Raw genomic sequence first — 13,647 nt, 5'->3', positions numbered from 1 at the left:
TGTCCGCGCACCCGCATTCAGTTTTATTCGTTACTCGATTCAATGGCGGAAATGAAAATTGAATTTTATGCAAACACAAAGCCAATTGAAGTCAATTATTGTTTATGTACTCGTAAGTAATTTTATTTAAATATAAGTCAATTCCACAGGGAAGTGGAAGGCGGAATAGTGAAAAACCGTGAACAGACCCGAGCTATGCCTTGTGTGCAAAGCAAGTGGAAAACAGAGGAAGTAAATTTACGACAATCAGGGGCAGAGTCAGATGAAGGAGTACAATTGTCTGGTATAGAAACGATATAATTGAGGACTGGCGCCTGAAATTAGCTGACCCATTTCCCAGGCTGATTCTGATTGATACTGCTATTCCGCTGCTTGGCTGCGTGCCAGTAAAAATAACCAGAAAAAGAAGGACCCACTAAAGGGTGGGATGGCCATAGGAAAATTGTGCTCGGCCCATCCATCAGCTGTTTGTTCCGGAAGAAGCGAGCTTTTTCCATTTCCAGCTCTCAATGTCTCTCCCTCTTTCTCACTCTCTTTTCCACTCTCTAGACAGCGACAAAGAAACCTATCCTCACTGGGTATTGGCGGTTTTTTCTCTTTAGTCCTCTATTTCATTCTTTTTTAACCTCTTTTGATTGATTGTTTTGTTTCATGTAACAAATTTACTTGTGAATCATCTCTCTTCCAGCACTGAAAAATATATTTCAGCTTAATCATTGTCGGGGCAGGAAATTGGCAAAAACGCCCTTGCCCTAGCGTTCGCTCTCGTATGGCGAGAAGCTTAATAACGACCTCAACATCCTCACCCCTCATTTGACTAAAATAGTCGGTTCGTCAGAAGAGCTCCTCCATTTTCGTCTACATCGTCTTCATCTAGTTATTTATTCAGAATCAGCACCATTAGTGCAAATTGTTCCTAATTTCATGGTCTCTTTTGCCTTTCTTTGGCTTGATTTTCCAATATCCTACTCATTGATGAAAATATTCAGCGCTTTATTATCAGCAACTTACTTTTACTCTTGAGCTATTCTGTATAGCCTGTACTATTTCTCTATACCTTCCCCTGGCAAAAATCAAAGAAATTGCTCTTACTTGCTCTATCTTATCTTTAATGTTGATTATAATAACTATCTGAGAGATCGAGCGGCATCAACAGAAGAGGAACATTTGGATATCTGTTTGCTGGCATAATATACAAATCTTGTTTTTCCACTTCGCTTCCAAGTTGATTGTCAAACAATACTCGACATAATTTGGCTATGACAAGCAGAGACCGCTTATAAACTTTTTTCTGGCCACAATTTTAACAATTTCGGTGCATTTTTGTTACACGAATGCGAGTAATGCGGGGAAATAGTCCCTAAAGCAGTGAATTTTTTTTCATTTTCTTCTCTCATTTATGAATGAAAAACGCATAAACTAAACTTTGAAATTACCATTTAATGTCGCCAAAAAGAGGAGGAGTAGAAAACACATTTCAGTAAGAAGTTTAAATGAAATTCGATTAAAACTTTTACAGATCCTTCTCGCTCAGCCCCGTTAGTAAGTACCAAATGATTGTCATGAATTATTTATTTATTTATTCATTAACAAAAAAATTCACCCGTGATGATTTAAATATATGCACACATGTCTTCCGTCGACGATACCATTTTTGTCGCAGATTATCGATGGAGTTGCTACCAAAACACTTTTCAACTTTCATGAATATAAATTGCAGCAGATTTTTCAGCAAATACCCAAAAAAGATGGCGTGAGTCCTTTTCCCCGGTGAGAATAGTTTACTGTCCACACAGACGTTCATCATACGACACGTGGTCGACGCTGACAAAATGTTAGATGTGCATTTAAATTGTATTCCTTTATTAATAAGCGGCAAAGCAGAGCACAAAGGGGCTATGGTAGAGGGCCTATGCATGGGTTCATTGGTCGCAGCAAAAGAGTCTTGAACTGAAGCTGTTGCCCAATGCTGAGATTATTATCAGATTAACATTTTAAGCCCCTTTATCTTGTAAAGCTGTAAAAAGGGATTGAATAATACTTTATAAGGTTGGATTCAGCTATCGGTGGAAATTAAAAAGCCATCCTGAAAAACCAGGAGTCTTATTCGTCATATTTTTCAAATTATGTATTCGATTATCATGCCTATGGGACTCACAACGAATTTTCTACACATTTGAATCATTCCATTTTTCAGACACTCCTTTCCAGCAGGGTATTTGGGGTGCACCATTTTGTTATTTTTTTTTTGTGAAACTATACAAAAATTCAAAAATTCAAAGCCATAAACATTGGCGTTGTTCAGCTTGAACTTGTCCAACTACTAACAGGCCCTGACATAAAGCTGACTCGACTCTCCGCTTAAATAAAATGCGTATGTTGGAACACCTAACCTCGGCGTGGACGAAGGCCCAAAGAGGCAGAGAAAAACTAATCTGTTTAATCTTTCAATCAGAATTTTAACGATCTGACATTGCATGAGAATGTACATGCAAATATCGGAATATATCACAAATATAAGAAAGATCCTGGATTGATTAATGACTCCGCTGTGCTGCCCCGGGGCAACTTTTATAGTTTTTTATCCCCACTTTCCGCTGTAAAATATGATAATGGTCCAATTTCTGTCCTGCCGTAATACTGTTCTGTTTTTTTTAATATTTTTTCTGTGTGTTTGGCCAACACGTAACATGTGTTTTAGCTTAAAACAGGAAAAGGAAAAAATAAAAATAGAGGAGAAAATGCAAAATGAACACACAAAATAAGAGTCATACCGGCGAAATATTTCGACATAAATGGGAGAACGAAAGAACGTTCGACTAAAGAGAAGGACTCATTCAAAATATTTAAGATTCTTCCTCAGCATATATATGTTTATTTTAATATCACTTCCAGGAGACCAATACACCCGGCCGAGCCCCCGATTACAGGGCATGTTAGACCGCAACAAACAACATAAATGAAATGACTAAAATCTACGGAGCATGAAAAATGAGAGCCACACTCCTCTCCTCCTCCTTCCACATTTTTAGCAGACGTTCGAGCCCGCCACCATGTGTGACCAACAAAAATAAGATAAATTTCACACGGAAAAATGAATAACTTTTTAAAGGTCATAAGCAATGTAATGCTGGCTCCAGACAGCCTTTTTATTCACCACTTGATACGGCTGGAAAAATATGCTTTAAAAAAATAAAAAAGCCAACGAGCTAAATTTGTTGGCAGCCAAACTAGAAATTAAAGCAGTCGGAGACGAAGAGATAGTCAAAGTCCAACAAGTGACAAAAGAGGCGAAAAATTGGAAAATAAAATAATAGAAAATCGGGACGCTGGATTGGCGGAGTAAGTTGGGGTGGGGTCTGGGGTTTCACGGGAAGTGCTGAATCACCGGAAAACCATTAAAGGAAGTCACAACTATTGATTATGTCGGCAGGGATGGGTTTCCAGGCGGAGGTTCTCTACTGAGAGTGGGGAAGAACAGCTAAAAATGGTTTTGTGTGTGCGAGGAGCGGAAAAATTATGATAGCGCTTCCAAAAGTGTCATCCGAACAAGCCTTCGCACACAAATACAATTTTGCATGCAGTTGAGAGATGGGTGCATGGGTGGTAATGGCTCTGGGAAATTGAATTTGATGGCTTTTATTTGCAACTTTAATTGCAGGCGACGATCCTTTGTCCGTGCAAATGGTATTAGGGTAGGTATCTCTTGACTACTCTGGGTGTGCTGTTGTGTTCGATTTCAGCATCCAAAGACCTTTTTAAACTTGTGAAGTAACTGAATGTGTAAGAAACCAATACATTGGGACAGCTGATGGAAAATTTTAATGTAAATCGTAGTACATACCAAATTCGTTGTCGACTTATTAGTTATACAGAACTATCCCTCTATCATTTACCAAATTTTCGCTGTTGTTATTTTGCTCTATGTAAAAACTTTTTTTGCGGGTGAAGCTAGAAAGAGGGGAAAGCGGAAGCATCGCTCCAAAATTATGGCGAGATAAATTGCCAAAGATAGCAGAGTTGAAGGCAATGCCGAGGTACCGCCTATACAACGCCCTCGCCTCCGATCATGGTGATTGCGGGTGGGGTCCATTGTTCAAAATCAATTTAGTGTTGAATTGGTGCCAAGAATCTCATTTCCAAAAAGAGGACGTCAGACGTGGATGCAGCATATATAGAAAATGAAAATACCAGAAAAGCAGAAAGACTGAAAGGTGAGGTCTGAGGTGGGGTGGTACACAACAGAGGGAAACAACGGAAGAAACAGAGATAGAGAGAAAACAACCAACATTGGAAGAAATGTGCAATAACTTTCAAATTAATGTTGAACTCAAAAAAAGAAAAGTAAGCTTCGATTTTGGGGATTGCTCTCTGACGGGGCTTAAACCAGAGGCCAGGAGCATGGTGTGTGTCTGCGAGGTTGTGTGTGGGTCCTGCTCTATACCCACGCATAACTCAAGTGCCTAAGCCTCCAGTCAGCCATATAGCCAACCAGCCACCCAGCGTAGAGGACGTAAATCCAGTCAGGACTAACGTTTTCACAGGCTTAGCGTTCAAATGGCAATGATAATAAGTTCTCGCAGCTAGAGAAGGCCAAATTTAAATCTGTCACCAAAAAGAACTTAAGTGGGGACTTTAAGGATTCGGACATATACCTCCAAATCAGAAATTTATCGCATTTTGGTTTTGCATCAACACTTTTTCCCATCTTCTGACAAAAGTAATTAGGAGAAGGGTTCCAAAATTCGAATGGAGAAAGGAAAATCAAGAGAGAGATTTTTATAGAAAAACAAGTTTTTTTAAATTTGTTTGTTCACAAGTTTGTCAAACTCAAGCTCAGAATTTTGCGTAGGCTTCAGCCTTTGCCATCTATCTTGATATATTTCTCTCCCTCTCAGCTCAGTTGGCCTTTAATTAGATTCCGGCTCAACTTGTGAATACTTCGCCGAGCATCCAACCTTGCTCAACCCAAATATTTCCACCATCAGAGATTTTAATTTTGGACTTAACAGAACTGCATCAAAGTGCAGGTCTCAGTTACAATTAAACAATATCTCCTAGAAATACCACATATCAAATCTAGAATTGAGCATGAAATGAGCATCTGGCTGCGGCTAATTGAAGCCACAATCTTCTGGGTCGTGACTACCAAAACTGTGACTTTGCATATTACCTTGGTTAGCCGCAAAGAAAACATAAAAGCCTTGAATAAAACTATTTCGAAAATTAAAATAAAATTCCATTCCTGGCAAGGTCCGGGAATCATTAATTCATAATGCTTCAATTTGATTTCTGGCCAGAAGCGATTTTCACTTCAGCGTAGAAGCAGACACATATGTATCCCAGATAGAATAACTGTAAGAACCACGTATACTTATACTTTACCTACTACCAACAATTTTTTGCCTCTCACAAAGAGCCCAGAAAACTTATTTGCGGTTTCCCAGCTTAGATAGCAATATGCCCCGGACTGATGGCTACTTGCAAAATTTTCTTGACATGCCAGGGGCGGAGAAGTGGGCGAACAGAAGGAGTCTCCTGTCGATTATCTGTTAATGATTTTGTAAGGTGACTAGCGCAATAAACATAAGTGTAAACTTGTAGCTCGCACTCTCTTACTCTGTGGCTCTGTGGCAAAGTTTCTCTGCCTGTCACTCATGTAGTATGCATCTTCTCTGTGTTCTCAGGTCTCTCTTATTTCTCCACACTCCCTTCTAATGTAAATTGTTGTCGTCAGTTTGGTTTTAGCGGAAATACGAAATCGAAATGTTCAGTCCAGACTCTGCAATCGAGTCCTGCACCTCTCTACAAATCGGAATTATAATTAACATTGTTAACTTGGACTAGGAAAAAGCATAAGTCTAACCCTGGCACTCTCTATTTTCCTGTTCCCTCTATAACAGTTCATTCGAGCATATTCGCATTGCCAGACCCCATACCGAATCCATTGCTTCGATGGCTAAAACAACAATTAAAATGGGTTTGGATGGGGGAAAAGTAAAGACTTGTACAGAGAGCTCGACTGTGCCGAGTGTTTACAGTAACAATGCCACAACTACAATTGTAATGATGAAATAAAAGTCCAGTTAATACAATAGATCCGCAAAAAACAACAACAGCAACGCCAAAAACAGGAACGTTAACATGAAACTCATTCAGGCTATAGCTATGGGGGTCGGTGGCAGGTGTTAGGGGTGGTATTGTGAAGTGGAATAACGGAAATACGACTGCCCCTATTAACAGGAAGGACTGTCGCTGACCTCTGTCACTATATGTGGTAATGAATGTTGCTTCGGTCACTCATTACTCGATACTCGTTAGTATTACATGAAATTGCAACTATTTAACAACGAAACCAACAGGCAAAGATACAACAACAGTGAAGAAGAAACAATTTCTCGAGAAGGAAGTCTAGGAACACGATTGATGGACTGGAGTAATACCTCCTATGAAAGCTACTAACATACTCATATTTCCCCGAAAGTTTGACTTTTTTTTTAGATTTATGTGTTCTTACCGACCTCTCAATGTAGTTCATATATTAGATAAGATATACTCCAAGCTTGAACCCTGTAATAATATTTGTACTTACTATTATTCAGAGGCATTCTCACACTAGATTGCATTACATATAGAATGATGGAACATAACCTTGTAAAAGAAGACCAGAGTATCACCTGAGTACTTCTTTAAGACATATTTCCACTCAAAAGTATAGGCTGTATACGTCCTATACCCCATTTACCTATAATAAGCCTGCTTCACCTCTCCTCCCCGCTAAAATAAATACGCTCCGAAAAAAGGACCTGAGTTTACTTGATTGTGTTTTTCGTTTTCTCTGTGAAACCCACCCACTCGAACATACTCTCTCTCACCGTCTCCGTAGTCCCCGGCTCTGGTTGTATGCAAGTTCAAAGTTGTTGGACTCCAGAGTTTAGCTTTCCCCTTTAGGCAAACTACCCCCGCCCTTAGCCGCATACCTAATGCTCCATTCGTGTGGGTCAGAACTGGGAGCCAAGAACCCTGGGAGTAGAGAGACCAAGTGCCGCAGGGGCAAAGTGTATATGACGACTGATTGCAGTGCACATGATTTTGTGTCGGCGACAGGCGGATGAGAGCTGAGCGGGGACAAGTGCAAAAAGAGAGGATAAAAAACCTTGCTGTTCGTCCTTGTTATTTTAAAAAGAGGGGTAATTGTGGCTAAGTCCTTTTTTGTTTTTTCGTTTGGCAAAAGGGTTTTTACAGATGCAGCATGTAGCGCGACACCATAACGTGCACTCGCTCGTATGACTGCGGAAAAGGTCAAGTTTTTCGTTATCAGAATCATCACACTATTTGAAGGGCAAAGTTGAGAGTTGAGAACATGTTGATCACAGGGTGATGGTGATTTTTTGAAAGGAAACTCTCATTAAAATATGTTAACATAAAAAGAATCACTCAACTCATGTGGAAAATGGTAAGAATAGGGTAAAAACCGCTTCACCTTGAGCTAATTTCTCTCTGATTTTATGTGTGCTCTCGAAATTAATTGCTTAAAACCATTCCAAATGCGAACACACATACACATTAGCGTTTCTGAAGCACAGAAAAAACTTTCCCTTCTTAGTAGAAACAGAAACCCCCTGGCAATACTGGCAATCAGTGGGATGCACGGAAAGGCACCCCCAGAGGGGCATTCTGGTTCAAGGAGAACACTTCACAAGTCCCACAGAAGCATGACAGTCGTCGGATCCGGAAAACTGCTGTCGCTCTTTTAAGTGAATACGCAAACCAAATATAACAGCAAACGTAATCAGTTATAACTCAGTCAGCTTACCTCCCCGGACCACCGTTCTCATCAATTCCACTTCCACTTACTTTACCCTTCGGCTACGGGAAGTAGACTAAATAGCCGGCAGTGGCAGTTTGCGTTGTTTTGCGGAATGTTGGCAATATTTTTGCATTGACTATGTTTCGGAATCGGCCATGCCCTTCCATTAAAAGGAGCGTCTTTTATACGAGGCCATATAGGCCAGACATAACGAATATTGGATTTTCTGAACGGAACTTCACCAGTCTTTATTAGTGCGTAGATTTGTTTTCACTTCACTGATCTAAAATGGGATTTTCTAATGGATTGTTTTTTGTAATAGAGACGAATTTAATTTTCAGCCCAATATTAATTATGAAAAGCAGACAGCAAAAGGGTTTGGCCTAAAGCTGCAGAAGCAAAATTAGGAGTTTCAAAGAGGCATATAGTTAGCTCGACACGTTCGACTTGTTAAAATTAAAATTTAAATTTTTGCAGCCATAGACCAAAAGCCAGACGAGAACACTTTCCTAGGTTGTTCGTGTGGAAATCAAAATCTGGTTTTAGCAGAAACAAATTTAACTAAGAAAATGATAAAAACAACGGAGAGATGGTGGTAGAACTATAAGAGAAAGGGGACTCTAGCAATAAGAGAGAAGAAGCTGTGACAGGGGCTGTAGCTTGAAAGCGAAAATGACAATTAAATTGGACTAGACCGTTAAGTAAATCGGCATTTTTAAATCAAAATCAGCTTCGAGTGGGAAATGTTTACCCATCTTTAAGGACCAAGGACTTGTTTGTGTAGAGTTTGCCTTCACTTATATATTTCGCCACAAGCTTTAAAATGGCCTACTACACATCATATCTCCTGGCAATACACAATTCCCGCAATAATTCACGAAAAACCAGCTGCAATCTCGGTTCGTCCAGAGGCCACAAAGGTACACAGACACGAAATCGAATATTTTATGCAGATTTTAAATGAAATCAATAAACTAACTTTCCGCTTATGCACAAACTTGTTCGTTAATCTAACAACAGAAATATTTGGCAATAAATATGTGTTTAGCGACTAATTTGGCTGTGTAAATTGATATTCAGAATGCATAAATTTAACCGCTTACTTGGCTCTCATTCGCCGCTCTCCAAACTAGATTTCCCCATATATATTTAACCAGATAAATTGGGTTAGGCCCTGAAATCGAAGGGGCAATTGATGTGGGGAGACAGTGCGGGAGAGGGAGATGGGACCAGCAAACGGAACCTAAATGCAAAAGGCCAAACACCAAAGTGACGTCGATGTGTGATCACATTTCATACGGGCGGTCGGAGCCAGAGGCGAATCTGGGGTCGATGCTATTAAAAGGCATTACGATGAACCCCAGGAGCTGTAAATCATACAAGCCCTGCTCGTTCAGGTTCTCACTTTGGTGTGCTTTATTGTTTGAAGATTTATGTCTTTGACTTGTATTCTCCTGTGGATTGGCCTGGTTCGGCCACGCTATTCTCACCCAGAACAGCTTCAATAAATGTACGTCTCACGCTGCGTATGAGCAATACATTAATTATCCTCGAATTGTGCCAGCATGAGTGCATCCAGCCCAAGCACTTTTCATTTCCATAGACTTTCAGCTGCTCTTTCTCTTGATATTTCTTAAGCTGCTGGTACACAGTAGTTTTTGTGACGACGGTATTTTACTGTCGATTTATGCATTCACACTATTAGCAAAAGGTTCGCAGCGAAATATAATGGACTATTTTCGAACAGACATTTGGCATTCATCATTTTTCCCATTAAACAGGACATGTTCTACGAGAATTGAATAGGAATTGCGTCGGTGTGATGAACTTCCCGGTACCCTCGGTTTTTTCGGCGGAAAACTTATAAACTTCCTCCCTTAACATATTTAGCGCTTGTTTTCATCAGTATGAATGTATATTTATTCCAGTAAGACTTTTGATGTCCAAAAATCATTGATGTAGAATTTTTTGGCCTCCAATAGATGTGTATTTAATTAGCTCTTAAATCCGAGGAAAGCTAAAACAGATGCACGCAGATGCAAACGTCAACGATTCGGTAGGGCTCCTTCCGATTTCATCGTGGGAGGGATAGAATAGGATATGCTGTCCTTACTTTGATGACAGGCCAAACTTTGGGCCAGCTTTCTCCCGCTCTACCGCTCGATGTTCACAATGCTTTCAGCCGAGTCAGAGTTGAGCCTCTAGCAGCTTCAGCAGCAGCAGATGCAATGGCTGAAGCAGTAGACTGCACACGCACACTGAGAAAGGCAGGCACACAGACAGAGCCATACAAACACGTGTATATTATTGATTAAACGAATATGACAACAATGATTGACATAGTTGACTCAAGTCATTACATATTGTGGAGGTGCAACGCGGGAGAAGACGTGGGAGGACTAGAAGGAGTAGCAGCTGCCAGTATTCACCATGGCCATATGAGTGCACATGTTTATGTCTGACTCTCCACCAGGCCCTCTCTGGCAGATAATTAATTATTTTCATATTAAATAAATACATGACCAACATAAAAATTTAGTTTACCATAAATTACAAAAAATAATTGCCAATTCAGCACTAAGTAATCTATGTGCTACACACTTACTATTTTCTCTTTCCCCTTTCCATCAGCTTGTTGTGACTTTCATTGCTAATTTGTCGCTTGAGTTGTTTTTTGGCCATAAAGATTATAATCTTTCCACAACCACTGCAAGGGGCAATCGACTCTACCACAACAGCGTGAAAGATCTGCTTCGAAAAACTTACCCCTTATACCCCTTCCACGCGTTTTCTCATTGTCCCGATTGCTCTATCTCACTCTTTTTCATGCAGTGTGCGCCCTCTGGCGGAAGGTAGCGAGATAAAGCGGATAATGTTAAAGTGAGAATAGAAAAAAAAAGACAGAAAGAGGAGAGACTAAAGAAGAATGGAAACAGATGAAATCTAATATGTATAGATCTCCCAAACAATTAAAGAGAGTTTTATAAAATTTTTATTTTTTTGTTGAAATATCAATTTGTTTATTTTTGAGCTCTCAACGTTGACCCTTGTTTTTTTAAGATCTTTATTTTTTGTTGCTCTTCTCACACATTGCATGAGGAAGAGTGAGATAGAGTGATAGGGAGATTGAGAAAGCGCGTGGAAGGGGCAGTGTAGCCACTGCAACCTAATTTTATCCTTCTGGCTGTCATAAGGGTTCGATCTGATCAGGATTCAGTAATCTGGTTTTTGGTTTGGTATCTTCGTTTTTTGTAGAGTCTGGACACAGAATTTGGCTGCTCTAGCTTCTATAGTCTCTGAGATCTAGATGCTCATCGGGACGGATAGACAGACTCTGCCAGTCTTCGAGTACCTGATATAAAAAAATACAATTCCATAAGGTAAGTACAACTAGTCTAGCGTTTTCTCCTGTTTATATCTGCAATATAGTTTTTGTCAAAACCTTTCTCGTGATGTATTTGTCTATCGTCAAAGGCTATAGATATATATTCTATAGAAGTAAAGAAAACCACGAAGTCAAAGACTTTTCCACAATGCTGCGCATATTTTGCTGACTACTAAAAAGAGACTGCTTAAAGATCGCTAGCCACATTCTTCCTCTTCTCAAAGCACATTTTTCCAACTATTTCAACGGTTACAATTTTTCAATGTGATCTCCACCTATGCTAACATTCAAAGCATTGTATTTGGCTATATAATAAAACCAATGTCAAACGACAAGCTGTGTCAACATTGCCGAATTCTAATATTAAGACAGTGTTAATTACAACAATTACAAAGACTAACGCAGATTATTTTTGGTATAAAAGCCCTAGCCGGGACAGAATCAAGCACAGCACCTCACCATGCGCTTCTCATTCGTTCTCCTCCTCGCGGTCCTCGGTTGCTTCTTGCTGGCCCGGGAGGGTGGTGCCACAGGCACCTCCACCACCGTGGCCTCCACCAGCAGCACCACCACCACCAGCTCCTCGGCCACCACCACCACCGCCGCGACGTCCACTGCCACCACAACAGTCGCTCCCTCCACCGCCACCACCACCGTGGCCTCCTCGACCTCGGACACGACCACGGCGTCGTCCTCCTCCTCGGGATCGTCGGGCTCGGCAGCGGCCAGGCGTCGCAGACGTCGTCGTCTGGCTCGTCAGCGCCAGCGCCGTGAGCGCCAGAGGCAGCGCCAGACCCAGAGGCTCCGCAACCGGATCCAGAACCAGCGCCGCGTGATTAACCAGCTCGAAGGTTAAGCGGGAACTTACATCCAGAACTCCCGAGAAATCATCCACTATTGTAAAAGTTATCTTTAAGCAACTCTGAAAAATTAAAAAATTGAATAAAAGAGTATTTTGAAAATGTATTCTGATGCAACCTTCAATCTGTTAAATTCTGGGACTCACTGATCAATGGGAGTCAGTTGATTATTCACTGAAGAAAAGGCAGAAATATACAATATATAGAGATTTTATATATTGTAGTTGACAAGATCTACCGTTTGTCTGAATCGTGTTGTATCGATGGTTCCCAAAGAGATCGAGAGCATATACAATAGGAGATGCATAATCACAGGTTCTATCGGGGAAAAACAGATCATATTGCTTAAGAAATAACCCTTCGAATTCTAAACAATTATTATTAGAAACGTTAGATGATATTTGGTGCACTAGCATGAAATACTTGTATCGTATCGATTGCCACGATTCAGGAAACTCTGTAAGTGAAGACAAATGAAAAGAAAGCCATCCATCCATGTTGCATGAAGTAATTTCTCACTTAGAGTCGCTCAGAACGGGTTCAGCCAAAACAAACCACTAATCTAACATGTAATCCACTCGTAAGCCACTAAATGAATTACATATTGCATGAACCGGAACCAATGTCAATTGAGAAGCTGAGCAAACATTTCCGAATGTCAACCATGATGTTTGCTGATTATATATGATGGAATTCTCCGAGTGAAGACGTAATCTTGTGCAAGATCTGGTATAAAAGCCACAACGGATTGCTAGATCAGACACACATCGCCATGCGCTTCTCATTCGTTCTCCTGCTCGCGGTCCTCGGCTGCTTCCTGCTGGCCCGGAAGGGTGGTGCCACAGGCACCTCCACCACCGTGGCCTCCACCAGCAGCACCACCACCACCAGCTCCTCGGCCACCACCACCACCGCCGCGACGTCCACTGCCACCACAACAGTTGCTCCCTCCACCGCAACCACCACCGTTGCCTCATCGTCCTCGGACACGACCACGGCGTCGTCCTCTTCCTCGGGATCGTCAGGCTCAAGCTCGGCAGCGGCTAGGCGTCGCAGACGTGCCTTCATTCGTCGTCGTCGCCAGCTGAGGAGGCAGCGACAAGAGCGCAGGAGGCGTCGCATGCTCCAGCTGTACGAGAGGCAGCGTAGGCTGATCAACCAGCTCAGCGGCTAGGCATGCAAAAAGGACTCGTCAGGCGATGTCATGGCCTCAGTGTAGCGGCTAAAAGTATGAAAAATTGCAGAATAAAATATCACAAAAATCAACAGCCATCACTTGCAAGCAATTTCAAGCAAACTGGAACCCTTGTGGCGTTTTTAGGGTTAAAGGATTTAGTCAGAGGCACAGCTACCACCGTATTCTATTGCAAACTGTTGGGTTTGTGGAGATGGAGAGACATCCCTCCCTGCAAATGGTGCCCAATGCAACTGATTTCAGATCAGACTTGCCAGCTACAAAATTTGCCATTTCGAATCATCGAGCGTCGATGTACACACTACACATTGGCCGTATACTCGGTATTTTTCTGGTAAGGCCGTTCATTTATAGATTGTTTATATATACTAGGGATGCCGTATTGCCTGATATATAT

General features: G+C 41.2%; 2 protein-coding genes across 2 annotated transcripts; both read left to right on the top strand.

Moving 5' to 3' along the window:
- Positions 1-11,655: 11,655 nt before the first annotated feature.
- Positions 11,656-12,051, top strand: LOC108150900 (protein new-glue 2-like). The gene has a single exon (XM_017279209.1). It carries the CDS (start codon positions 11,656-11,658, stop codon positions 12,049-12,051), a length of 396 nt encoding a protein of 131 aa, XP_017134698.1.
- Positions 12,052-12,711: 660 nt separating this feature from the next.
- On the top strand, positions 12,712-13,270 carry LOC108150898 (protein new-glue 1-like). Its single transcript, XM_017279208.2, has one exon. The coding sequence runs from the start codon at positions 12,828-12,830 to the stop codon at positions 13,227-13,229; it is 402 nt and encodes a 133-aa protein (XP_017134697.1). The 5' UTR covers positions 12,712-12,827; the 3' UTR covers positions 13,230-13,270.
- The last annotated feature ends 377 nt before the right edge of the window (positions 13,271-13,647 follow it).

This window comes from Drosophila miranda, chromosome XR (genome assembly GCF_003369915.1).
Source record: "Drosophila miranda strain MSH22 chromosome XR, D.miranda_PacBio2.1, whole genome shotgun sequence".
Classification (NCBI taxonomy): domain Eukaryota; kingdom Metazoa; phylum Arthropoda; class Insecta; order Diptera; family Drosophilidae; genus Drosophila; species Drosophila miranda.
Note: the sequence above shows the minus strand (reverse complement) of the source record. Positions and strands in the feature narration are given on the sequence as shown.